The 27,702-nt window shown below is 39.4% G+C and overlaps 1 protein-coding gene and 1 pseudogene across 2 annotated transcripts in view; one reads left to right on the forward strand and one right to left on the reverse strand.

The window, feature by feature from the left end:
- Positions 1-21,556, forward strand: part of ADGRF5 (adhesion G protein-coupled receptor F5) — a 44,020-nt gene extending 22,464 nt beyond the window's left edge. Inside the window, exons 8-21 of the mRNA XM_007426788.4 lie at positions 2,099-2,235; positions 3,040-3,243; positions 6,122-6,340; positions 8,261-8,425; positions 9,850-10,068; positions 10,363-10,587; positions 11,244-11,405; positions 11,991-12,190; positions 16,058-16,237; positions 17,157-18,512; positions 19,333-19,374; positions 19,503-19,562; positions 19,934-20,018; positions 20,698-21,556. Coding sequence (XP_007426850.1) covers positions 2,099-2,235; positions 3,040-3,243; positions 6,122-6,340; positions 8,261-8,425; positions 9,850-10,068; positions 10,363-10,587; positions 11,244-11,405; positions 11,991-12,190; positions 16,058-16,237; positions 17,157-18,512; positions 19,333-19,374; positions 19,503-19,562; positions 19,934-20,018; positions 20,698-20,777 — 3,334 coding nt within the window. The 3' untranslated portion in view covers positions 20,778-21,556. The remainder of the gene's footprint in view (positions 1-2,098; positions 2,236-3,039; positions 3,244-6,121; positions 6,341-8,260; positions 8,426-9,849; positions 10,069-10,362; positions 10,588-11,243; positions 11,406-11,990; positions 12,191-16,057; positions 16,238-17,156; positions 18,513-19,332; positions 19,375-19,502; positions 19,563-19,933; positions 20,019-20,697) is intronic.
- The window catches only part of LOC107326093 (meprin A subunit alpha-like), a 34,292-nt pseudogene continuing 15,008 nt past the window's right edge, over positions 8,419-27,702 (reverse strand). Inside the window, exons 5-8 of the transcript XR_015794719.1 lie at positions 27,032-27,166; positions 24,894-25,323; positions 24,243-24,398; positions 8,419-9,526 (exon numbers count right to left, since the gene is read on the reverse strand). The product of XR_015794719.1 is annotated as a meprin A subunit alpha-like (transcript). The remainder of the gene's footprint in view (positions 9,527-24,242; positions 24,399-24,893; positions 25,324-27,031; positions 27,167-27,702) is intronic.

Consider the following 27,702-nt stretch of genomic DNA (forward strand, 5'->3'; position numbering starts at 1 on the left):
AAGTAGTCCAAAATAATAATGCAGAGAGAAGCTTTTCCTGCAGGAAGATCCACAAAAAAACACAAATACAACCTATAGATAATTGAAAAATCAAGTTTGCTGTAGTTAAAGATGCTGGATTAGGAACAGGAAGACCCTTGGCATGGAAGCCAAAAGGGTGGCTTTGGGCCAATCACTGTCTGTCAGCCCTAAACTAGGAAGTTGAAAAACATCCCCGAAGAAGGTACTGACAAACCACTTTTCTGAAAATGTTGCAAAGAATCCTTAGCCCATAAGATCAGGACCGTGACAATAATCACATTCTTTGATGCTTCATGGAAGGATGTAGGCATGTCTGTAGGTGAAATAATGTGGCCTTAATTGTCCACGTAGTCCATGTAGTCACCAGGAGAGTCAAGACCAAAACAACAGCCTGTCTGAGTCAGTTGGCTTCAGTTGTCCTTCTTGTCCCATCAAACAATGATTCTCTCCCAGCTGAATCCTCAACCGATGAAACTTCCCACCTCTTTCTATCCAAATTGGTGAAGTTACCAACCACTCTCCTGATTCCTCTGTGTACCCAAAGCTGCAGGGAGTGGAATCCCGGCTGGGCAAAGTGCTGCAGGGAGAAAAAACTCAGGTTTTCTCTCCTTTTACTTCTTACTCACAGGTAGACTTTCTGCCAGCAGAGGGCCCTTTCTTCTTTTCTTCTGGTTACCATGCCCAAACGTGAGGACTTTTCTAAAATTTTAACTCTCTCCTTATTTCCAACACAAGCTTTTTTCTCTCCTTTCCTCCCTCCTGCTGCCTGATCTACTGAGGATCAGGCGGTCTAGCAGGAGGTGTTTTTTTAATCCATGTCCTCAACCTCTAGTTCCTATTTCCCCCCTTCTGCTGTTTAGCAGTTTAACTTAACCATTTTAACTTTACCTGGCTTGCAGTAACTTCCCTGCCACCAAACAGGTTGCCCTTTATTAGGCCAACAGAAGTTCACAAAATACACAAGTTTCTATAGGGTGTTATCAAAAGCAGAGTGTGGGGTGAAGAAGATAAAATGCTTGACAATGTGAAGCTTTGAAAGCTGCACATTTGAAAGCTGCACAAACCTGGAAAGAAGCAAGGACCTTCTCCAAGTCTATGATGTTTAAGGCCCCTTACGAAGCAAAAAAGCCACAATTATGACTTTATTTTTGAAGGTATGAACTCCAGCTATATTGGACCTGTCTGTATCCTTAATTAATATATACACATTCTTTAAGTGGAAAAGAAAACTAGGGACATGCAGCTGGGGATAGTTTTACATGATGTATTGAGGTTTAAACAATAAACAATAAAGCCCAAACAGGTAGTTTTACATTATAATGAAGCCAGCAAAAAGCTGTAATTATTTATTTACTTAATTAATTAAAAATTAATTATTTCCTGTAATGGAAGATCATGCGGCTGCACATACAAAGTAGGGCATTTGCATGTGGAAAGAATGAATGTTTGAAACCCATTTCTTTTCCTTTTAAGTGATAACAGCAAACAGTATGTTACAATATTGTTAATAACATCATCGGGGTGGTAGAAATAAAATTGCTCTAATCAGGGCTGCAAATTGTCCATTCCCAATAGAAATGCAGAGATAAACATGGAAACACAGTGTCAGGACTTACAAAGCAGTGAATATTTTAATTCAGGGTTCTTAGAGTCCATTATACAAGTCTAGGGGTTAAGATACTTTGGGTTACCCTCAGTAGTGTTTTGTTTTGTTTTTTTGTCTGAAGAACATCATGTACTAGGAAAAAAAACAAGCAAACAAACAATTGTCAGGAGAATTGGTGGGCCCTCTGAAGTAGATTTCAGGAGTCCCGGGAAGATAGAAATTCTACTGCAGAAACAGGAGTCCACTCTTGACTATCCCTTTGTCCTGTTATCCATTAGCCATTATGCTGCTTTTCTGGTGGATAAGGCAGTGGAGAAAGAATAGTAGAAGAGAATGATGATGGAACCCATATCTGTTTTTTCCCCCCTCCAGCTATCATGAAAATACAACTTTAAAAGCCATTTTGTATATTATTTATTATGCAATGACCCTGAACTCACTGGACTTGATTTTTTTTTTTTTTTTGCATAGGCCTGGAAGCACCATGGTTGACTATGAAATAACCTCAGCAAGGCAGATCCCACTTGAAAATGCACATCCCCAAATAGCTGCTGCCTTAGGCCACCACTACCAGTTAGCAACGTCCACCTTTGCAACAGAAATCCTGGGTAATGTTTTTAAATGTCTTTTGCTAAAATGTATATTACTGTTTTGGTGGATGTAGTTTATGTTCTTGGCAGCAAGAAAATGTCTTTAGAGTTTAGCATAATTTTAGAACCTCAGGTGAGGCTATGGTAGTGAAAAATTAGAATTGGAGATTCAGCCATTACCATGGATTTGTGAAAAGCTGGCCATTGATCAGCACTGCTTTGTTTGAAAATGAATCATTTGTATTCATTAAGCTAAATGATTGTTAATCACTTTGGAAAATCCCACATGTAAAATTCTGTCACCCTCTTGAACCAGAGCTCCACTGAGGTTAAGACATCAATGCTTAAGACAATAAAGATATCAGTTCCAATGTCTTAATTTTGCTAGGTAGTTTCAGAACATTTCCAAGGCATATTCAAAAGAGCACAAAATAATACAATGAAGTATCTGGTCATTATATTTGAGCAATACTCTGTATTATATGTGTTAGTTTGGACACATTTCTGTTAAATTTTGAAAAATCCTTTTTTCTTCATGTTGAAAGTGCTGGGGAAAAATAGATGGATGGATGGATATTTAGAAAGAAAGGATCATTATATGTTGAATTAAAGGAGTGTAGAGCTTCATTTTCAATCTCCAAAAGATGCTTCAGAGTCCAGGAGAGCACAAATATACATCTGTATGTAATATCTTAAAGCAGCTGCAATTTTTCTGAGACTGAACGGCAACTGCTAAATTATACATATCACTAAACTATATATGTTGATAATAAGTATTTCACTTGCCATTCGTTTTGAAGAATTCTCTTTATGCTATGCTAGGTAAAGTAAACATCTCCGTTTCCCCTGAACACATTTTTGAGGGGGATACAGTAAAAATAACCTGCACAACAGAATCCACTGCAAGAACTGTGAAATGGGGTTATACTGTTGCCAGGCATGGCAGGCTCACTGTGACAGAAGAGATTAAAGGGAAAAGCAAGGTAGTAACCCTGACAATAACAGACATCAAGCTGAACGAAGCAGGTAATTTTGAATTCTAAATAGAAAAGTGCTGGAACTGTTGTTTTATGCTGTCTGGTAACCATCAGTCAAAGGGTCAGAACCAATTCTTATAAACACCCCCACCAACACTTGCAGGGCAAGCCACTGTATATAAACAGGGAGCAAACCCCACACTCAGTAGCACTGATGATGTTACCTAGTTGGGTAATGAAACGTCTGCAAGCAAACAACCAAGCTCAGAGAGCACCAAGGACTCCACAGTTCACCCCTGAGCTACAGATATTCTCTTCTTATAAACTATCAGTGGAAGTGCTCCCCCAGAGGGAAACACTTGCCACATCATTTCACCCACTATAATGAAATCGGCTGAACAAATGCAGCATCAAACATAAGTTACAACTGGATAGCCAACAATGCTCTTTTCCAAGCTGTGAAGATTGTTTGACAATAATATTCCCCGCAGCTCTAAAATATGGGCAAGGATAACAATAAACACTCATGACATTATGCTGCCTGTGAAAATAACACACTGTCACAGCCCCTAAGCAAAGTTACTCAAGTGTTGCACAAAATGTTACCATTACTTGAACACTGCTAGTCTCCCAACTGTGGCCAGCATATGCTGAAAGATCAGCTTAGGGCAGGCAGCACCATGGAAACTGCTCTGATGTATTCCCAATAATAAGCTTTCTTCCTGCTTCGGCAGGCTTCCCTCCATCAGCTGTGGGATTGGCAGCAGGGCTTCTTCTGTGCTCAGGCTAGCTTTGAGTCAGAATACTAGCCCAAGCTGTGTGCTGAACTGAAACCCACAAGCAGGAATGCAGTGCAGCGTGCGTTCCTGACCACTATTTCAGTCATCCCTGTCCCCCTTTCTTTCTTTCCTCTATTCATTCCCACTGCCACCAGGTTCTCCATTTTTTCCTACCAGCCATCAGTCAGATTCCTCCAACAACTCCTCCTTGGGTCCTATTTCCCTAAAATATATTTTGCCCTTCTGCAAATTTTGAAGACTGCTGAGACTTCCCTCTTGTGGCAGACACACCGCATTGTATGTGCTGGCAGAAGTCAGAAAACAGCAGTTTGGAGGTGGAGCAAGGAAAGACTGGTGGAGTTGGCCTTGGTAGTGGGCTGGGGGGTAGCTGAGGCTGATGTTGTGAGTTTCTGTCCTCAAAAAACAGTGAATGGGCCATCCTTGTGCTGGGACAAGCAGGATGTATGGATGAGCTCTTAGCTACCTAATAGCATCTGCATATCCTCTCCAGTGTATCAAGGGCCTTGGTCAGTCATTCCAGCTAATGTCTCCCGATTGTGGTGGGAGACTGTGGAGGTTTTGCTGGGATACAAAGTTAACTTTAACATGAGTCCTTTTGTTTATGGAACCACCAAAAATCAGAATTAGAAAGGTATTACAGGCCACCAAATCTAACTGCCTTCTCAGAGCAGGGGTTCTACAATTTAGACCAGTGTTTCTCAACCTTGGCCACTTTTAGATGTGTGGACTTCAACTCCCAGAATTTCCTGGCCAGCATGCTGGCTGGGGAATTCTGGGAGTTGAAAGTCCACACATCTTAAAGTGGTCAAGGTTGAGAAACACTGACTTAGACTATTCCCAACAAGGAGCTGTGCAATTCCTACTTGGGCTTCCAGTGAGGGAAAGCCTACCACCCCTCTGGCTAATTTACATAACTACTCTTATTGTTAAAATGTACTTCCTAATTTTCCCACAAAAATCTCCCTGTAACTTAAGTCCATCAGACCTAGTCCTGCTCTCCAGAACTATTGGATTGATTTATGGGGTGGTCCTTCAGGTAACCTGAAAAGTTCTGGCACATCTCCTCTCAGTCTTCTCCCTTCTAGTGTCAATAGACCCAGTCACAGGAGGCTGAGGTTACATCAAAATGGCAGCATGCATATAATGAAGTCATGATGTGAACTTTGCCCTTACATATTTGGTTCTCAGTGGTGAACACAAATCTGTAAGTCACAGGCTTTGCGCATTCTGACACTCGCCTGCCCCCTGCAGATGCCTACGGACCCGGTTTCTGTCAAGCTTTCCTCACAAAACTTATCTGACTGATCATTCAGTGGCCTTCTTTGAACCAATTCTAATTTGCCTACATCATACTTAAAGTGTGGTGCCTGAAATGATGATGGCAGACTATTGTTCTTCTTGTCACTGTTACATAATTTTTATTGAAGAAATTTTAACAAATAAAACCAATACCAAATTAGAAAGAAAACAAAGAAAATAAAGAATAGTGAATGAGAAAGAAAATAGAAAAAGAAATAAAAAAGGAAAAGAAAGAGAAAGAGAAAGAAAAAGGAAGGAAGGAAGGATTATAAAGAAGCAGCTTCTGATCTTGTCGTCACTGTTCCAATATAATATATAATAGCAATATTCTGCCCAATAAATGAAGCTTTGTTTCAGAAAGTAAAGTTGAACAATTAGCACTTGTGACTTGAAAAATATAAGTTGCATCCAGATATTTTCATTTGTCACTGGAACGCACGTTATTTATCCTGCCGGCCTATATTTGCACCCCCAAATTTGAACAAGATGGTTGGGAGACACTCAAGAGCAGATTTAGGATGGAAAAGAAACTCCTGTTGCACAAGTCTATCTGATAATATGATGTTAGCTGAACCCCTGTTACTCTATTAAAGCAAAATAATATTGCATTATCCTTTTTGCCTCTCCCTACTGGCTCATGCTCAGTCTGTGACTGATTACTTCTCCTGAGATAGTTTTACGTGTATTCGATCTGCAATATACATTTATTTTATTACAAAACTGTGAAAAGCTAGTTATGTTGTAAAAGTGGTTTTCATTCCTAAGAAGTTCGGAGTATGTTACTTTAGGAAACTATGTTTGCCAATAACAAATATGTCTTTTTTGCAGATAATTTTAGTTGCAATTTTAAAGACAACTCAGAGAAGCTGCCCTCAATATACAGAGGTGACATTAATATAATGGTCTCTCAAATTAAACTTGTACCATCAGAAAATGTTTCTATTGTCTGTAATGGTGCAGACAGAAAAGAACTGAGCTGCTGCACCGATAGAGAGATACAACTTTTCTCTCCTTATTGGAGACCCAATGGAGCAATAAATATTTCAGGTATGTAGCAATATCATCTTTACTAGCTGCTAATTATAGCTGATCCTTTTTCTCTTTCTCTTTATATACTGTAGATAGTATAGCTGTCTCTCAATAGTTGTGGTGTTCTTTGGGTCACAGTAAGCTGGACACAAAGATCAGCCCAGATCTGGCTTTCATACCTTCCTCCATCAAAGCGAAACCAAGACTTGAACCTGAAATTGGTTAACTTCCTCTTGCTCCACCATTGCCTAACTTCCACCAGTCTGTGGGTTAAAAAGCAAACTCACTATCTGCTCCCTTCCTGGACCAAATTGTTAATAATATTCTCTGGTCAAGGAATATTATTGCTCTGCTCCAAATCTCTTGATATCAGTTGGAAATGTGGGAGTCATTTAGGATGCCACTTGGGGGCAGAAAGCGAAGTCTTTCCTATTTCTGCTTTCTCCTCTCCTTCACAAAGCTTAGAGTTCTAGATTTGCTTGCAAAGGGGAGAATGAAAATAGTTGATCTGTTGCTGGGAAAATTAGCAACTTTTTTTAGAAAGATCAGAAAACCTGGATAGCAGTGAAGATATAATGCATGGAGATACACACACCCTTTGATGTAAATTCTGTCCAATGGATTGGCCACCCAGGAGCAACTGGTTAGCCCTAAAGTAGCTATAGCTATGAAGAGCAGAGGAAGAGGAGTATATGTACCTTGTACTTCCTCCCTGTGCTACTCTTTGTCTCCCCCCCCCCCCCGTACACACACAAAGAAATGATAGTGCAAATATCTCCCTGCAGAGGGGAAACCTAATGTTGCAGGAGAAAATGAGAGGACCAGTGGCTTCCAAGTGCTGTTTTTCAGTAGATGCACCTACTCTCTGGAATTGGCTTTGCCCAGGACTTCAATTTCCCCCTGCATTGTTGTCCTTCTATTAAAGGCTATTAAAATGGAGCCCTTGAAGTTTGAATTGATATCATCAGTTATAGAGTAGCATACACTAGGACTGATATGGTTGTCTGGTTTATTTTTACCATTTTTTAACTCTTTATACTGATGGATGTTGTAAACTGCAGCAAGGCTCTTTGACTGCAGTGGTGATAAATTCAATCAATCAGTAAATTTATAAGCTTGCAGGTGTTGGAGAAGCATGGAAATATTTTCTACATCACTGGCACACCCAAATTCAATTGTAGTAGAACACAGACTGTTGGTCATTGTTTATGTCATGGGTACTTCCTTCATAACCCTAGCCATGGAGGCTCACTTGGTTGCTTTGAACCAACTCAAGTGAGCTCCCATGGCTAGGTTTCCCTGCCTCTAGCCAGTAACCACTGCACCACACTCATTCTCTGATCAATGCATTTGATTAGATGCATTTGGGAAGACCTAGAACTAAAACAAGTGCAGCTCTGGAAATAGGGTGATGAATGCAAGCTTATAAATTTACTGATTGATTGAATTTATCATCACTGCAGTCAAAGAGCCTTGCCCTACTGTCCCACTGTCCCCTACTGTTGCCATGGCCAAAGCAACCCTTGCTGCTGCAGTCACGAGCCGGGAGTTTTCAGGTGTCTAAATTCATTACTATTATTTTGGGTAACCACATTTTTGTGCATTCAACTTTTTACTGTGTGCACAGGTTTGATCAGTAGCGTGCGCATATGCACCTTAGCGGGAACATAACTCTCAGCTCAACCTACCTCATGGGTTTGTGGTGGGTAAAAAATGGAGGAGCAAGTACTATGTACACTGCCTTGAGCTTCTGGAAGAAAGGTGGGATGTAAATTTAACCACCACCACCACCACCACAGCAATAAATTCCTCCTCCATTTTTCTTCATAATTCCACTGCATGCACAGTGTAACTGACACAGAGACCCAGATACCAGCTTTATTTCAAGGGCTGGCCTTTCTTCAATCTTTTTCTGAGATAGATTGCTTTTCTTTGCAGGGAGCACTACTTCTATGAACAATTGTACCACCTACCTGCTACAGGCGAGTGAATCTCAGTGCCCAGCAAACAAGTCTGGGAGCAGCACCTATTACACATGCGAGCTGAATACAACCTATGGTGCCCGTGCCAATAAAAGAATCAGAGTGACATATTTTCGCATGGGTAAGCGTCTCATTGGATGTAACACCTGTTTTCTGACTACTGTGGGTAGATTCAATAAACATCCCAGGAAGCATGTAGTACTAGATTTAGAATAAGGTATTTAAAATAACAGGCTTTTTGCACAAATGATTCTTGCTCGACTGCTGTTTCAGATTGGAAGGATCAGGGATGGAATAGCAATGAATGCAGACAGAATTAAACTGTGAAGGGGTTGTGGCAAGAGACAGGATCAGGAACCCAGGAAAGTGAGAAGGGGATTTTGGGTGATGCAGTAGTTCCAGACTTGGACCCATGGGAAACTTATTCATTTCTTCCACTGGATTCTAAAACTTTTTCAAACTTCAGCTGCTTATTTCAGATTTTGCTCTTAAACTTTTTTTATAATCACTTTATTAATTTTTTTAAAAGAACAACAAAATACTAACCAAAACTAATATTAAGAATAAAAAATAAGAAAAAAAGAAAAAAAATGAAAAAAGAAAAAATAATAAAAACCAAAAGTGCAGAAAAGCAAACAACAAAAAAGAATTGACTTCCGACCCACCCCACCACAGGTATAAGTAACAATATACATCTAACTCTTGCTTTAAGTTTTCTACATAATTTCCATTATTTCTATTAACCCATATTATTTCTGATCATCAAACCTATACAACATAATTTCATTTTTCTATATCCCACAAAAATTCCCTCCCCCCCCAAAAAAATCCAGTTAATACTAAAATTACCCAAAGTCTTATCTCAAATCAGAACTGTCAATTTCACCATCTTGGCCAACTCCATCAACCATTGTTCCACTATAGATAATATCTTTTCTTTCCACCTCTATGGATTTAAAAACCTTGCTGCTGTTATCATATATAAAAAATAAAATTATGGATAATGTCATTCCTTTCACCTTTATGCATATAAAAACCTTACTACTATTGTCATACACAAGAATAGGAAAAAAGAAATTAAAAAAAGTTGAAGGGGGGGGGATATTTCTAAGTTTTCAGCTACTGAACCTTTGATATAGCATGCCTTACAGCTGGTGGACAATCTTCATGTGATGTGGTGAAGCATCCTGGACTGCAGACATCGAAAACTCCCCACAGCCATCTGTAAAATTTGCAGAATAGATTACAAGATGGTGTAAACAAATGCTTTTGTGCCAACTGTTGTAAAGATACAAGGAGAAATACTTTATTAAAACAGACTAAAGAACAGAGCAAACAATAGAAGCAAAACATTTTAGGACTGAGGTCCAGACTGGTCAAGGAAAGATTAGAACATACACTGTGTGGAAGAATTAGTGTCTAATATATGAGAATTAATCTTCATATTAGGAAGGAACATCATACAATTCTCCACTAAGTCTCTTTTGTAATGCTGCTCTCATAATCAAATACTAAATGACGTCTTTTTGTTTTATGTTTCACCAGCAAAAATAACACTTTCTAGTTTAAAGCACATTGTTTCTGAGGGAGACACTTTCTTTTTAACGTGCCAGAGTGATGTGAGCAATTATGACAAAGTCATTTGGAAAATTCAAAATGGAAGGACTATTAAGGAGGTAGCCAGTATGTGGTATACCACCACGAAGAACTCCAGAGGTGCCACATCTGTGCTGACGGTACCCAGTGCAAACCAGGGTTGGACTGGTGAGTAAAGACATGAATCATTTCATCCCGCCACCATTCATGAGAAAAATAATTTTATAAATGAAATAACTTATTCACTAAAGCTGCCTTTTCAATCATTTCCACTGCTTGACTCTGCATTGCCCAGGGTCACTTTATTTCAATTAGGCAGCCTTATCAAACAAACAAACAAATAAATGTATTGCCTTTAGAGGACGTTAATGGTGGCTGCTGCTGCTGCTGCTGCTTTAAACTTGCCTGTTGTTAATTTCTTCGGTATTAAATTTGTTAAACCTGCTGATTTTATTGTTCTAGGCACCTATATATGTACCTTTTCCCAAAGTTTTTTGAGCAGTTCTGGAAACACAACGATTAAAGTCATTCCTTTGCTCCGGGAACAAGAGATCATAAGAGATCCCATAGAGACAATCATTTCTTGTCCAGCAACAAGAATTCTGGAATGCTGTACAAGCCGGATGGAAAATTACACTGTTCATTTTTTCTCTTATGATCACAATATGCCTTTACACTTTATGGCAGGTAAGCAATCATAGGCTGGGTGGAAGAAGAGCAAGACTGTTGATGAATAGCTAGATATCAATTCTCCTGGAAACTTAATGAGGGTTTGGCAAGGTCAAATGCATCTGTTCCCCCTAACTGAGAGAAGCACAATCAGCTTCTACTTCAGTGTTTCTCACCTTTGGCAGCTTTAAGATGTGTGGACTTCAACTCATGCTGGCTGGGAAATCCTGGGAGTTGAAGTCCACATATCTTTAAACTGCCATGGGTGAGAAACACTGTTCTACATCTCTATAGCAGGGGTTGAGCACGCTGAGATTCAGCAAAAGTGCCCTTAATGGCCCCCACATTCTTAATTCCTTAATGTTGATTAGTTTTGAAGGAAAAACCTGCACCAGGGGTCTAAGCTGAGGAAGGCATCTGGATGAAAAGAGGACTAAAAGTCCTAAACTTTAAAAAAAGTTTAAAAGACTAAAGTCTCAACTGAAGCTTTCAGAGCCTTTTACAAACAGTTAAAAAGTAGTTTTCTCAGAGCTTTAACACAGAATTGCCTAACTATATATGAATACATCTCTCTTGATCAACCTGACTAATATCTGGGGTTAAGGGTGGAGACTAGCTTCTTATCCTGGTTGCTGAAACCTTAATCCCAGTTTAAACAATTTGTTCCTTTACAGAGAGAAGAAAAAGATATAATCTCAATTGCTACTATTACGTACAAAATTTCACAGATGTTCACTGCAGTTCCAAAGGACATGCTCTGCAGGTGCATTGTATGTTTAGGAATCAAATCAATCATAATGTGACAAGTCGAGCTATGGTCCTAAATTTTATTCCAGGTAAGAGAGAATGCCATTGCATAAATCAGTCACTAATGTCTGCAAGTCAATCTTATTTTACTTGGGCGTTATCTGTGTTGTGATTGTTTCTAATACAAACCACTAAAGTTTGAAAGACAGATAAATGAGAATGATAACAGATTATTTTGTTCATACTGGGTCTTTTGCATTTTCCATTTTTCTCTGAGTCTGAAGACTCTGCTTTCACATTGTAGAAAAATGGGGGGAGGCACTTTTTCTGCTCCAAAGGTACCTTGTTCTGTACTTCCTCATTGGAAAGCAGGCCCTACATAACTGTGTTCTTAAACAAGATATCCTCCTTTAACACCTAAAAGATAGGTTTATTGGGGGAAAAAAATCTTCATAATCAGCAACTCCATGAACACTTTTATTGGCGTAAACTACAGAATTTTTCAGTTAAAAACAGTTTCTTTTTAGTGTAGTGAAATGCATGTTTTTTTTTTCTCATATGTGTGATGGGAGATTTCTCACTCCAAAAGAACTAGACTTAGTTTTATAAATCTGTAAGGAGGCCTCTGTCTCAGAAACTAAGACGTATCTTTTTAAAATCTTTTTTTCTCACAGCAAAGAATGTGACATGCAATTCCTTGGACATTGGTGTGGGAGCAGATGAAGCACAGATCATAAAGCCTTGCTTAAATTTCCCTGGGACCAATAACTCTGTCAGAGGAAACATTACCTATAAATGTGACCATACAGAATGGACTGTTCATAAAAACAGTTGCCTGGCCGGTCCCATCAATAACATCTTGATTTCTGCTGAGGTAATCATGTTCTAGTATGCCTGGTGAGCTTATTCCAAGTCAGGGGATCTGAGGTCTATTGAAACAAGGAGCTCTGAGAATTTAGGTCAATGGATGAGGACTGAGTGCACTTTCCTTTAGTTCTTCAACCTGGTAGTTAAAGCTAAGTCTTTTCTGTCTCACAAGGAAGACTGATTCTCTCCTTCTAGCGATGTTGTTTAGAATTCCCAATAGCCTTTGGTCAATGGCCAAGAACATAGACTCACTTTCCACTTCATTCCAGTCTCTGAATAACTGGGAAGTACATGTAGTCCTTGGCTTATGATGGCAGTTGGGACCAGGATGGCCATAGCTAAACAACATGGTCATAAAGTGCAACATCACATGACCTTGTCGCTTAGCAATGGCAGTCCCGGTTGCCATCAATGAGCGAGGAGCGAGTGGGTCATTGAGCAAGGACCTCATGTGACTGCGACTTCCGACTTCCTGCTGGCTTCTCCATTGACTTTGCTTTTGGGAAGCCAGCAGGGAACATTAGAAATTGTGATCACATAACCACAGAATGCTGCGACATTGTAATTGTGAGCTGGGTACTGAGCAATCACATTACTGCAGGGATGCTGCAATGGCCAGAACTCTGAGGACCCATTGTGCGATGCTGTCATAACTTTGAATGGTCACTGAATGAATGATTGTAAGTCGAGGACTACCTGTAGTTCAGCAAAGTGAGCTTATGCATAAAAGGAACTTAACAGGATAGAGCATAATGCTTTTTCTTCATTTTCAAGACAAATTCTCTTTCTCCCATATGTTCTTCCAGTACTGTTCTGTTTCTGCTGTTGGTGGTGCTGCTGTTACTATGTTGTTGCACTGCAGTTTGGGAGTACACCTTGGATGGTTCTTTGGAGAACAGGGCATTTCATCTTCTTGGCCTCTTCTTCTCTAGTGTATCTCCTTAGCCTGGTAGCCAGCACTGTGAGCCTTTGTTTAGCAGTCTCTATGGAGTCAGGCCCTTGTATTTTTTCAGTAGTCAAGTCTTATCCTTAATCTCCACACCCTTCTGTAGTTCTACCAGCTGACTAATTTCTCCCCAAGTTGCCTTGATCTTAGCCTCCAACCTCATTTTCAAGGGGGATTTTGTGCTGCTGTTCTTCTTGATTGTGTAACCAACCATCTCCAGGATTACAGCAGCTGTAGCGTATACCAGTTCATTGGTTTGAGTTAGGGTGGTAGTAGGGATTGTCATGAGAGCTCTATTGGTATCTTCTAGCATACTATCTGATGGTTCTTCTTCACTGAGCCTTGGTAATTGGTCTTGAGGGCTGACTGTAGCTAGTTTATCCATGATCTTATGCCTCATATTAGCTGCTGTGCTCTATAATGGAGGGGGTGGCAATGACGTTCCAGCTGCACATCCAGTTGTTCTTCTGGGTGTTCTTGAGTCCAGGATGTAATGTGTAGTTGGTCTATCTCAAGTTGTGAGAGCAGCTTCTTCTTCACTATGTTGAAGCATTGGATAACTAGCTGTTTCTCAGTTAGTGTGGATGTAGGTCTTCTGTCCATCCCTAGTTCCCTCCTACATTTCATATATCCCCTCTCATTAGGTCTACTGTTATAGTAGCATTCCATCAATTCCAGGTTCTCTTGTCTCGTCCATGTATGATTTGTTCCAGTAGCCCACTTATTGTCAGATTGTCCTGGTTCCCCAACATCTGGTGTGGACCTTGTTAATCCAGGTGATGTCCAAGCTGGCATGACTCTTTTAGTTCATGTCATGAATATGAGGTAGGCAGGTGAAGCGTTAGGGGGTCTTTGCCCAAGGATGCTTACTGGTAAGATAGGTACCAGCCAGGATTCGAACCCTAGTCTCCCGCATCAAAGAGCGGCACTCTAACCACTACGTGATCTAGCTGAACTTAAGATAGAGCATAATGCTTATTCTACATTTTAAAGCCAAATGTATATACACGCACACAAATATATACATACATATATCAGTAATATATTTGCACATCTTTGCATATACCAAGAAATATCAATGTTCACTTGAAGAGTGTGCTGGAATTCTGTCCTAGATCAGGATATACCCTGAATTGCCTCCCCTAGTTTGGCAGTTGAATTCAGCTTTTTCCTTCTCGCTCTCTATATTCCTTGTGAATTTGAAAATGGAATCATATGGAGTTCCATTATCACAATCTCCCTAAGAGTTAATTAACATGTTATTTATTTATTTATTTGTTTATTTATTTACTTACTTGCAGAACCTACATGGCTGCCTATCTCATATAATGATTCTAGGTGGCTCAAAACAATCAATAAAAACAGAGATAAAAACAAAAACATCCTTCCCCCGGTGCCAGATTGAACAGCCTCCCAGGTCAACCCCCATCCTAGTCCAATGCTTGGGGGAAGGCTAAAAGGATAGGGATCCCTCAGATCTCAGGTGGGAGGCTGTTCCAAAGGACTAGGGCGACCATTGAGAAGGCATGCTTTCGAGGTCCTATCAGGTGACAACATTTAAGGGAGGGGACCTGGAGCATGCCCACCCTACCTGACCTAGTAAGATGGGCATATACCCTCAGGCAGAGGTGCTCCCACAAATAATCTGACCCTGTGCTATGTAAGGCTTTAAGGTAATAACCAACACCTTGAGTTGCACTTGGAAAGCAACTGAGAGCCAGTGAAGCTCATACCGCAGTGGTGTAAGTGAAGTGAATTGTTGGGTACCCAAAACTGCATGTGCTGCTGCATTCTGGACCAGTTGCAGTTTCTGGATGGTATTCAAGGGCAGCCCCATGTAGAGCTGCATTGCAGTAATTGAAACAGGAGGTGACTAACGCATGAGTGATTGTGAGCATGGCTTCCCAGTCCAGGAATGGGCGGAATTGGTGCACAATATGAATTTGTGCAAAGGTCTCCCTGGCCATGGCTGCCACCTGCTCTTCCAGCAGGAGACACAAGTCCAGAAAGACCCCCAAATTGCACACCAGATCTGTCTGGAGGAGTGTTGCTCCATCCAGAGTCAGAGATATCAACTCTTCTGACCCTGGGGAGCTAAAAATCCACAACCACTCCATCTTTCTAGGGTTGAGTTGCAGCCAATTTCTCCCCACCTAGGCCCTTACAGCCTCCTGGCACTGAGCCAGCACCTGAACAGCATCACTTGCCCAGCATGAGGTAGAGATGTATATTTGGGTATCATCAGCATAACAATGATATCCAACCCCATAGTGCTAGATGACCTCTCCCAGCAGCTTCATATAGATATTAAATAGGAGAGGAGAGAGACCCAAGCTCTGAGGCACCCCACATAACAGGGATCTGGGGCTGGATCTCTCCTCCCCCACCAGCACTGATTGGTACTGACCGCAGAGATAGGAGGAGAACCACTGCAATCCTCCTCCACTCCTCCCACTCCCAAGCCCAGAGCCAATCCAGCAAGATACCATGGTCGATGGTATTGAAAGCCACCAAGAGAGTCAGGAGAGCCAGGACAGAGACACCACCCCTATCCTGAGCCCTAAGCACATATTCTTTTTTCTGTCTTACTTACACTCTAGCCATGGGCAAGCAAGGACAGAACACTACGTGTTGTCACTCTCAACGTTCCAACCAACCTGCTTTATCTCTCCCACCTCCAGCTGATCTTTAGCCCAGAAAGGAGAAAAGAGCCATGGCATCTTCAAAGTACAATATCTCTTTGTCCCAATCGGTGGCAATCAGACATTGATAACTGGTGAAGAAACTTAAGTGGTTCTTCATTGCCATGTCACAAGCAGATTTTCCAACATTCAGTGCGTCTTTCCAAGCAGCTAAAGCTGTTCAGTTTATCTGATGATCCAGCCATGCCATCTAATTTGTCTTTAACATATTTAATTCTAATTCTAGTCTTTGGCCTCCAGTCCAGAGTCACAGAAGAACTTGCCAACATTCCTTAAAAAAATGAATGAAACCACCAAGGAGGCACAGGAGGAAATAAACAATTCTGCTGCAAACTTAAATGCTGTCCTTGAAACCTTGACTTTAATATCAGCCATACCAGTAGAGGCAAATGAAGAGAATATGGCAGTAAGTGGCAAATGACTTGGGGGTACCTTTCTAGTTATGTTTCTTGAAGGGACTTAGTATCAGTATTGGAAGTGGCATAAGGAACACAGTAACACTTTTTTTTTCTTACCTGAAAAGCCTCAGGCTCTCTACAGAAGTCAACGGACCTTGTTAAACAACTTTTCCCATCAAGGATTTCTGAGCCTTCTTTTCAGTACTTTCTCCAATAATTCCTAACTGCTCAGTTGGTCTCTGCCAACTCTACGGAAGCTCAAGCCGCTTTAATACATTTTTATTTTTCTTTTTTTTTTTGACCATGCCCTTTTTGGGAGTGTGATTTCTGAAGGGTACATATGCATACATACATACATGCATACTGATCAGCAAGTGTGTCATTCAGAAACACACTTTTACCAGGTGGGAACAGGAAGCTCCAGGACTGGGGCTGACTGTTGACAAGGTGAGAGCATTGAATAGAATTTTTGTGTTTATAATTTTTTTCTATTTAATGTTCCTTTTTGGTTTAGGTCATTTGAAATTACAATAACTATTACATTATGATGTAGCCTTAATTTGGGGTGGATCATCTTAAATTCAGGATGAATTTGGTGATAATCTGAAAATCAGAGCAAAGTTCCAATTTTGATGAAGAAAGGATTAAATATTAGTAGCAACCTTACATAGACCCTACAGTGTCTTATACTCCTAGATGCCTAGTTGTTGCTAATAGATATTAATGGATAATCCTTTGTATAATTTTCCAGTGTTATAATATACTAATGTATCTGAACCTAATTTCAAATATGAGAAGAATTTTAGACTTCAGCACTAGGATCTTTGTGTTGGAAGTTGGTAAATGGATTGAGATAAACTGACAGGAAGAGGACTTCCTAATGCAACCTGATAATTTAAAAGAGTTATTATTTTCCCTTTTTTGCAGAACTTTGGGTCTACTGTAGAAACCATTATCGCCAGTCCAACAGAAACTTGGAAGCATGTAAAGAATGGGAGCTCTCAATTACTTGCTTCAGTAGAGCGATTTTTAGGATCCCTCCAACCTGTTAACCAGACTGTCCCTTCCATCATACATGACAGCCTTCAAATCAAAGGAACAGTTCTTGGCAAAAGCAATATTTCCATTTATAATAGCAGCTTTGCTTTTCTCCAGTCCGCTGGCCTTAGGGGCAACGTGCTTATTGATGATGCAAAATTTGATATTGAGAAATCAATCACTATAGTCAGTGTGGCTTATTCAACAATTGATCGTATCATTCCACAGTACAGAGAGGAAATAGTAAATAGTTTAGTGATGGCAACAGTAATAAATCCCCAAATAAATGAGGATTTCCAGATCAAAATGACGTTTGCAAAGCATGAAAAGGCCATGAAAAATCCACAATGTGTCTTTTGGAATTTCAGTTTGGCAGAAGGAGGAGACTGGGATAACAGAGGCTGTGAAACTAAGGATGATGGGGACAATGTCATTTGCTCGTGCAATCACACAACTTCATTTGCCATGCTGATGTCTCCCCACCTGGAAAACTCATTGGATGAACTGACTTACATCACTTACATTGGCCTGAGTCTTTCTATACTGAGCCTGATGGCTTGCATTGGAATAGAACTCTTTGTGTGGAAATCAGTCACCAAAACCAGAATTGCCTACATGCGCCATGTCTGTATTCTGAACATTGCAGTTTCTCTCTTGATTGCAGACATCTGCTTCATTGTTGTTGCTGCAATGCATGACCAAAATTATGCAGTGGATGGGAATCTCTGCGTAGTAGCAACTTTTTTCATTCACTTCTTCTTCCTTTGTGTCTTCTTTTGGATGCTCGCTTTGGGACTTATGCTCTTCTACCACTTGGTCTTTCTTCTCCACAGCGCAAGCAAGACTATCATGAAAGCCATAGGCTTCTGCTTGGGATACATCTGCCCTCTAGTCATATCAGCCATCACAATAGCTAGCACTCTTCCATATTCCTCTTACACAAAGAAAAAGCTCTGCTTTCTCAACTGGGAGGAAAGCAAAGCCCTCTTGGCCCTAGTTATTCCTGCCATGATCATTGTTGCTATTAATACTGTTGTTACTGTTGTAGTTATAGCAAAAATATCAAGACGTTCAATTGGGGAAAAATCCATAAATGAAGAAAAGAGTGCTTTGTATCGAATTGCCAAGAGCATTGGTGTACTGACACCGCTGCTAGGTCTTACTTGGGGATTTGGACTGGCCACGGTTATTCCAGGAAGCCCAACTATATTCCACATGTTATTTACCATTTTCAATGCCTTTCAGGTAAGTGGATCAATCATATAAGCTGTTTGGAATAGTCAGATGATGAAAACATCATTAACATTGTCTTGGGGTTTCTCACTGCCTTATGCAGGGTACTTAATCTAAACTGAGGGGTGATTCAAACAGTTCTTTCCATAACATGCAATCTAATGCTGTCTGACTTCACTGTCCTATAGAAGCACAATGAGTTTCTGGAAAACCACACTGTTCTTGCCAGTGACAAAGCTAGTAGACCTACCTACAAAGTCTTCAGTTGCTCGCCTCTGGAATTTTGGTTTGGCGTAGAAATGAGCCAGACTACTGTTCCAAATAAATAAATAATGATAATTATCTCAGTTGATTTTAATTCTAACTACTGTATACTTTGCTAGTCCAAAACTAAACTAAATAAATAAGTGAGGGAACAAAACTGGATCCAGTGTTTGTAAAAAAAAAAAAAACACTTCTGATCTCTAGGTCTTGAGAACTATGGGCAATTCTTTTCCCTTTTCCTGTTTTCTAGCTGCCTGTTCTGAGAGGGTTTGTTGTTTGTGGATATTCCAAACCAGGGAGAGATCAGATCACCCATTCGTATTCTGAAAATTTGCAACCAAATCTCGTTTTCAGTATGAATCAATCTTCTGGTTATCACCCCTTTTAAATTTTGCCTCAGACTGTTTGCAATTGCCATAAACTGAGTATAGGTTCTTTTTCTTGATACTCTTCTATTTCATACTTCTTCATTTGTAATTATACTAGAGGGAAATCAACACTATTAAAGATTCTTTGTGCACTAGTGTAAGGATTGAATATGTAATTTCAATCTGTGAATATTTTTCAGGGATTATTCATTCTGTTGGGTGGAACTCTCTGGGACAGGAAGGTAGGAACACAATTTTAAGATATTTACTGTTTTGTGTGTATTGTTTTATCATATAATAAAACTGTATGCAGACATGATATTGCAGACATGATTAAATAGTCATGTTCATTTTTGTTTGAAACATGCAGGTACGAGAAGCTATGCTGAATAAATATTCCTTATCCAGGTGGAGTTCACAACACTCAAAGGTAATATTCTTTCTAAATAAAGGGTTGGGTTCAAAGATACCCTTCTACATGCAGGAAATGACTTGTGTCCACAAAGGGGCCGTACTATACAGTATCTTGCTTTAGCTACAGCAATGCATGGAGTAATTAAATCCAAATATAGCCTTCCACCTGTGCAAGTGGAAACATGAGAGGAATTTGACACTTTATTTCTGCAATTAGGAGATGAAGGTCACAAATTAATCCATGCTGATTTGGAAGTAAAAGCAATTGTTCTGAAAGAGGCTTATTTGTAATAGGTGTAAGTTATTGGCAAGCTAAAAGTGTACAAGTAGAAGTTGTAATAAAACCTCACAACATCTTTTTTACTAATATATGTTTCCATTTTGCAGTCAATGTCCCAAGGCATGTCAGCTCCTATGCTTTCCATCAATTCGCCTTTTTCAAGAACTTTAAATAATTTGTTTGGTAAAGCAGGTATGTGATGAAAAAATATATGACTTCAATCCATTTCCCATTGTTGTTACTTTAAGTTTTTCCCCCCATAATCTGGATCCCTAAATGTATATTTTATAGGCCAACCAAGCTCCTAATACTTATGTTGTTTACAGAATTGCCTTTAGAAACATAAGAACCTCATTAAGTCAGGCCAACTAATCCATCCTAAGTGCAGGATCTTTGAGACTTCATTATCTTATCATGACAAGAAGCTGCAGTCGTCATGTCTGGAAACAGCTAAAGATGATAAATGATTCTCTGGTTTAACTCCCCAATATGAGACCTACCAGGCCAAACCATGTGGGTATCTTCATTATCTTTGGGTATTTCCTAGACATGGTTGTTACTATCACACTTAGAAGGCAGGCATTAATATTGGGAACCAAATTGAGAAGGTTTGTGGATTGCAACTCAGGTGCACCATGTTGACAGGCTAAGAATTGAAGAGTATTGTGTACAATAAATTAGAATTTACTGTAACCCTACATATTTTAATTCTGATAGTCTCATGCAGGCTTATTCGTGTTTTCTTTGGTTTCCTCTTAAACTCAAAGAACAGTTAATGATTACAGGCAACTAGTCCTAGGAACTGTTTTGTGCTTTATACAAGTCACTGAGCAACACTTTTTAAATACCATTATACTTCTCTATTCTGCAGGAAAATACCAGGTCTCTTCTACAGAATCATCAACTGTATCTTCTGAAAACACTTCAAAAGCATATTCTTTACTGACATGAGCTCATAAATATCTGCATATTTGAAAGAGTTCAAGTATTTTTCTGGATCAAGTAATAACTACAGAATAAATAGAGAGTAATGGAATGATGGCTTTGTGGAGTGTGGAAAGGAAGTGGCACATTCCTTAATAAATTATTTTTTTCAGCATACCACATGATGAACAGAAGAATAACTGAAATCTTTTAAGCTAAACATTCAGTGACATGGGCTCTAATGTTGTTTTACAGCACTATTTATTTTACAGTATCTTTCAATGTAGTCATGTTTGTCTCAATCCGGTGATAAAAATGGACCAGTGGTGGGAAAGACATATCACAGCCAAAGAGCAAAATATGCATCCAAAAAGTTATGTGTGTTCATATAAATTTTACTTGCTGGATAGAAGCGTTCGTTTATTATTTTCCTGAAAGTGAAGAAATTGCTAGTGCAATCCTATAGATGTCAGTTCAGAAGTAAATGTCATAATTTTCAGTGGCTCTTTTCATTCCCTGGTACATCCTTTTCCAGGGCAAAATCCAATACAAACTCACCTGGGAAGAACCCCATTGAATTTAGCAAGACTGGCTTCTGAGTTAGAGCAATGGAATTGCACTGATCACCTTGTAAATAAACTGGAACATTTGTGCTGTCAGCCTCTACAGAAACAGAAGCACTTTATTTTTGTATTATAGGAACATTTCCAGTTTTGCTACTTGTTTTACTAGGGGACAAACAAGGGGGAATTTTGTGTGTAAATATATATTTATGAGGATACTCAATAAAACTTGCTTGCCCAGAATTTATTTTGAATGTCTTGCTATTCTTGCATGGTTATCTTTATGGGCTTCTGCAAGAACTTTTCTGGAGAGAGGAAGAGGGGGCAAAGCTGCAACGTGGGATATAATTATAATGTATTTGTGCCCATTTTTGTTCTGTGCATGCCTTGTTAGTGTTATATTCCATGATAAGACAAATACAATACAGAAGACTTAGGAAATATTGGGCATTTTTTTCATGTCCACCTTCTTCATAAATCTGACAATTGACCTACTTTGTCAGAAAAAGGGATCCATGTAATAGGTTTGGTGTCTTTCTCAGTCCCATTTGGAGTGGCTGGGACTTAAATCTCAAACTTTTTGCATGCAGAGCAGAGCCTTTCCAAGGTGAGCTTCAGAACCCCTCACTTCATCTTGAAGCATTGGTGAGCCTTCCATAGAATCTGTGGCAACTGCTTTTTGCAACAGGGATGAGGCCAGGAATTGGAGGTGCACATGGTAACACTATGCAAATTCTCCACATTACAAAAGAGTGTCCATCTTTTTAAATAATATCTGTACACTGGTTTGTTAATGAGTAGATGGAGAGAAGCAAATAAATTCATTTTTAGAGTATAAAAAACTAAAAGGGTAAGAGCGTATTTCAAAAAGCTCCATTTAGTGACAGCACTTAGTGAATCTTGTTTGATCTCAAAAAGTTAAGCTGAGTCAGACCTGGTTAATACTTGAATGGGATGCCACGAGGGCTGTAGGCTAACCTGGAAAGCTGAAAAAAAGAAAAAATCCCAGAAGGAGATGAACTCTCAGGGACTTCATAGATGGATGTCTATGAAGCCCCCAGGAGTTGAGCTTGATATGAAGGAGACTTTATCTATATATTTAAGAAAGAAAAGGATTTATGCAACATGATTTTTTTTCCTCCATGCCTTCACTACTTCTAGATAATTCAGATGTTGTAAGATGAGATTAAAAAAAAAAAAAGCATTTACTGTACCACACTTTCTTGGCAGAGAAGACTATAGCAGACCCAGTGGCTTCTTACACTGAGAAACGGTCAACTGATTATCATGTAACTCAGCCTCTTGATTTACATGGCAAGCCAATGCGCTTGCTATTAATAACACATCTTCCTGATCTTTGTTGGTGAGAATGCTTCACCTCCAAAGCATAGCAGCCAAACAATGAAGTAGAAAGGATACTGAAAGGAATAGCTCAGTGGGCCTTCTCTCTAGGACACAGCTGAGCAGTGGAAGTAGCTTTGCACTTCAGTCAGGGAAGTAGGCCCTGGGAAGTTAAATAAAATTTATACCCTACAACCTTGCATTGGACTGCAGCCTACAAATGGGGGGTAGGGTGGGAAGGACATTATAGGAATGGTAGTCCAGATACCATCATCCCATCAAAGAAAATATAAATCAGGTCTATTGTCACCATTCATGAAGTGATGTATGATGACAGTCCTAAAATGTTTCTCAGAGAAAAGCACCAACCCTCCTGCTACTATGGAAACCATTATGATGATTATTGGAAGATTTCCAGCAGCTCCACAGCCAGCAAAAGATTCCAGTGGATGGATGCTACCTGGCATTTCATGCTGTCTAGAGCAGTGTTTCTCAACCTTGGCCACTTTAAGATGTGTGGACTTCAACTCCCAGAATTCCCCAGCCAGCATGCTGGCTAGGAAATTCTGGGAGTTGAAGTCCACACTTCTTAAAGTTATCAAGGTTGAGAAACACTGGTCTAGAGGAAGATTTTGCTTGGTGCACACCTGGATAAAAATATTTTTAAAAGGGAAGGGAGGCAGTTTTTACAAGGAAATCTGAATGCCTAGTCTATGGGTTGCTTTTTATTGTGTATACTGCTCAGCATCTTTCTTTCCTTTTCCATTACAATTTTTAAAAAGGATGTTAGATGAGGATTATGTTTATGGACATAGCATTCACTGTTCCTTCAGAAACACAAAACTAAAAACTGCACTTGCAAACCAATTGGTGAAAACTACTAGAATTATATTTCGCATGTCATCAGCACATATAATCTACTTTATGGCAGCATATCAAACAAATCCATTCTGTAGGCAGTTCAGACCTCTACTTAACCAAACACAAATGTATATCTTGACATTCTGGACCCACCAGTGTAATATCTGCAACAAGTTCCCTTTGTCGTTTAAAAGTACACATAAGGGGGGGAAAACCCTAAAAGAAAAATAGAAGTGAAAAGTTGAAGGCGCTTGATTTCATAATGCTTCTCAATATCAGATGCTAGATTATATACTCGGCATGTATAGCATTTATTTTTACTTGAGGCAGCTCAAAATAATAAGTATAGTATCACTGATGGCACCATTCAATCTTTATTGAATTACCTGCCTATGTTTCTCATATCTGGCTTTTAGAAAAAGCTTCAGCGGAATTTAGGAGCGATACAATGGTCAAGGAATGAGACAGTATTATACGGTCCTGTCTTTAAGAGGATGTATTACTCCATTTACTTCACAGAACCACACCCCAGTAAAAGGATCATATCCAAGAGTGGATATGTAAAGGAAAAAGTGCTAAAAATATCGTAGACATGCCATGTCCCAAAATAGCTTATGAAGTTGTCCCTGCAACAGGATTCTCATAGGCTTATGTGTTGAACACACAACACAGTTCACAGATGAGAAGTGAAATAATGGCACGAAACAAGAGAAAATATCTTGGGTACCTGCAACTTGCTTTCCCTCTGATGTTTTCACAGATGCCATCGTTCTGGCAGGGATTTGGGTTCAACTCATTTTGCTGGCTGGATCCGCTCAGCTCTTCCGTTCCAGAGGATCATTCTCACAGATGGGCCACATTTGTGGAAAAAGATGCGTTGAATCTGAATTTAAAAAGAGAGGTGATACAAGGAAATGCAGCAGATATTTTCAGTCACAAATAAAATGAAAACTTGCATTCAAACATTTAAAATGAAAGCACAAAACCAATATGTCAAAGTTACATCAAAATGATAAGAAATGACAAACAAGATGCTTCATGGAGTGATGAAGACTGAAATCAAATCTCTACTGAAACACTGAATTGAAAGGAGGAAGTTATTTTAAAACCAACGTGTAACTTTTCACTGACATTTTAGATTTTGGAAATAATAATGCTCACAATAAGAAAGATAATTACTTTTTTCTTTGTGGATGACAAAGGAGTTTTATTCTCAGCATCTTCTGGAACATTGCATGTGATCCTGAGGTGAATTAAGCATTTCAGCCAGTACAGGGGCAAGTGGTAGAACCATTGAATCAGCCCTGCCTTCTCGCTTCCCCAATAATTTCTACTCAGGAACATACATACTTTGTTACATACATACCTTGTTACATACCTTGCAAAACCTGAGTTGAATCTGTGGTGAAACTCCTTTCAGAGGACATTCTTGTCCTGATATTGGGATCTTGGTCCAACACAGTGATGGTCACTTGCCTGCGTAGAGCTGGCCATTCAAGAACTCCACTATTTTTACCACTGGCCAAATGAAAAGAAATACGTGTGTCGTTTTCAAGCACAGAGCACCTGGGCCTCTGAAAGATACTGATACACCATAACCATAATCTTCACAGCTGTAAAAACAAGGACTCCGAATAACATAGTTGCTGGGGGACAGTTTTAAGAATACTGGCAACATTTCAAGATAAGCCACCCAGCACTGGGGCACAGAGTTTCACTCAGAGTGAGGTCATCAATGGATATTCCTCCTGAAGAGTCACCAGGGTTTCCTTTTAACCCACAGAAGAGATACTTGAACTTTTTTTTTACTTTTGAGTATCTCGTGGACAATTTTTCAGTCATAGCTGTCATCTCCTATGAAAGTGAAAGCAAACACAGTGATCTATAGAGAATATGAGAATCTTCATTCCCTACACAATGTCCATTGCTTGAAACATGGATTTGCTTGAAACTCATGGATTTTTTTCAGTAACCTAGGACAATTGAAGAACCCAATTTACTGCTGGATATGCTTTGCTAGAGCACATTAATATCCAGAAAGTAATACAGGACTTTGATCATGCCAGATTGTTCCTCTCTCTTCTGCTATAACACTTGGGGAAGTGTTCCTTAATGTGTTTCCTGAGTAAGATTTAATTTGTACAAGTTTTTAAAAATGAAGATTGGACTCCTGAGCAAAAAGCAAGATATAAATGTAACCAAAAATATCCATTTGTTTTAAAAAAAATAACCCATCCAATTTTATAAAATTGTTGTGGAGGTCAACAGCTACCTAATGCATAATATCATTTGTAATGTATTAACACATTATAGAATTCCAAAATCAATGCTGTGATTAAAACAGGCATATAGACAGGAAAAGAGGGGGAGTTAGAGATGAAGAATCATGCACAAACTCAGCTGGGCTGCTTCAGTATTCAGAAAAACAATTCATGCAACCTAATGCCCCCCACATTTGCCACCTTCTGATCCTCCTGTCAATTTCTCTCCTACCTGAAAGAAAATCCTGCTTGCTCTGAGAAAGAGTTCCAGGCCGCACAGAGCAGGCCAAGGGCAGGACCCTATCAACGCCACCTGCAAAAGGTGGAGGTGGGTGAAGGCCTTCCTTTGAGCCAAGGCAAGCTCAAAGATGGCTGTATGTGTCTTGAATTCAAGTTGCTTCAAATCAAGCCTCTCTGTCACAGCTCTCAGTTGAGCAATTAACATTTATGGATGACATAAAGTGCCTTGACAAGTAGAAACATGATAAGACACATTTTCATTTATGTTTGCATCATATATATGTATTCGACACAGGGACTCCCTTGCTTTTATTCATAAGCAAACATTCCATTAAGACCAAAACTGGTAATGATTTAAATTGTTCATGTCTCAATAATTCTGTACTTCTGTCCATAAACACAGAACAAAGCAACTTATGTTTCAGCCATTTTTCTATGTCTGTTCAGAAAACCTATTGTAATTGTTGAACAAACTCAATATTTGTTTTACAATAAATAGTATGTGTAGTCATATATTTTGCTAGTGCTTTTGACAAAACACTGACATTTATTGGGCCACCATTTTCCATGTTCTTTTGAGTCTGTCTCTTCTGCTCAACCCTAAGCTTAACTCTAACCCCTCTTCTACTCCTCCTGGTTTCTTCCTAGATAGTAACAGAAATCATACCTTAATTATGTGAAATGGATACCCAATGGAATAGATGCTCGGGAATTTCTTTGGCTCTCAAATCTATTCTGATTACCTGGAGTTATCTAATGACTAAATTTTGTGGCATCATCTTTTGTTTTTGCAACCTGACTTTGAGGCATCTGCCCAGTTTAGAAGAGCATGGAATTAAATTTGTGCTTTGGAAGAATGGAGTGTGGAACAAAAACAGGTTAGGCTTTTTTCTCTACCAAAGAAGCAGCAGAATGTGTATAACAGCTATAACTTAATATATGCTGATCAAAGCCCATGACCACTCAACTCATTGAGATAACCAAATCAAATCTCTTGTATTTTTGAAGTAATGGCTGTACCAAGTTATTCCAGTAAGCTTAGACTGATTTCCATAATTACCTTGAAAAGTTCTGACTTTCATCAATCTGCAAATTTTTCCAGTGCCATCATCCTTCTTAACCCAGACCACAAGCCTGTCCTGGTGACTTCCTGTGATTTTAAAGAAGAATTGGAGAGACTATTTTTTTCCCCCTTTGGTAGAGAATCTGGCACTGCAAAATTGCTGCTTCTCCCTTTTTCACTGGTATTAAAATGCATGAATTGGCCAATGATTGTAGAGAAAAAGGTTGGGCTACTGAATATCACCCATAATTGAATGCACTTACAGTATCTCTTGGATTTGAACGTTATCATTGTGTCATCCTGGAGTGTTCTAAAGGTGTTCATACAGCCCAAAATTCCAAATCTATGAGACTCCAAATCAGGAGCCATAATTAAAATGGCTGAGCAGGTACTTTCCCTCCTTCCAGGATATAAGCAGAATAGCTGTGTTCAAGGCTTTTGTGCCTGTGTCCTCTAACCAGACTACAGTTCTTTGTAGAGTAATTCATGTATACTGCAGAGAGAATGTTCCTGAATCAAAACTATTAGGCACAATTAATCTGTAAATATTTACTGGCTTCTTATGAGCAGCTCTTTTATCTTTCAGTAAAAATCAGGTGAGAATGAAATTGGTAACAAGTGCT

Source organism: Python bivittatus, unplaced genomic scaffold, assembly GCF_059951505.1.
Source record: "Python bivittatus isolate LINGU-HERP-01145 unplaced genomic scaffold, Pbiv_v1 ctg000020_np1212, whole genome shotgun sequence".
In the NCBI taxonomy this organism is placed as follows: Eukaryota; Metazoa; Chordata; class Lepidosauria; order Squamata; family Pythonidae; genus Python; species Python bivittatus.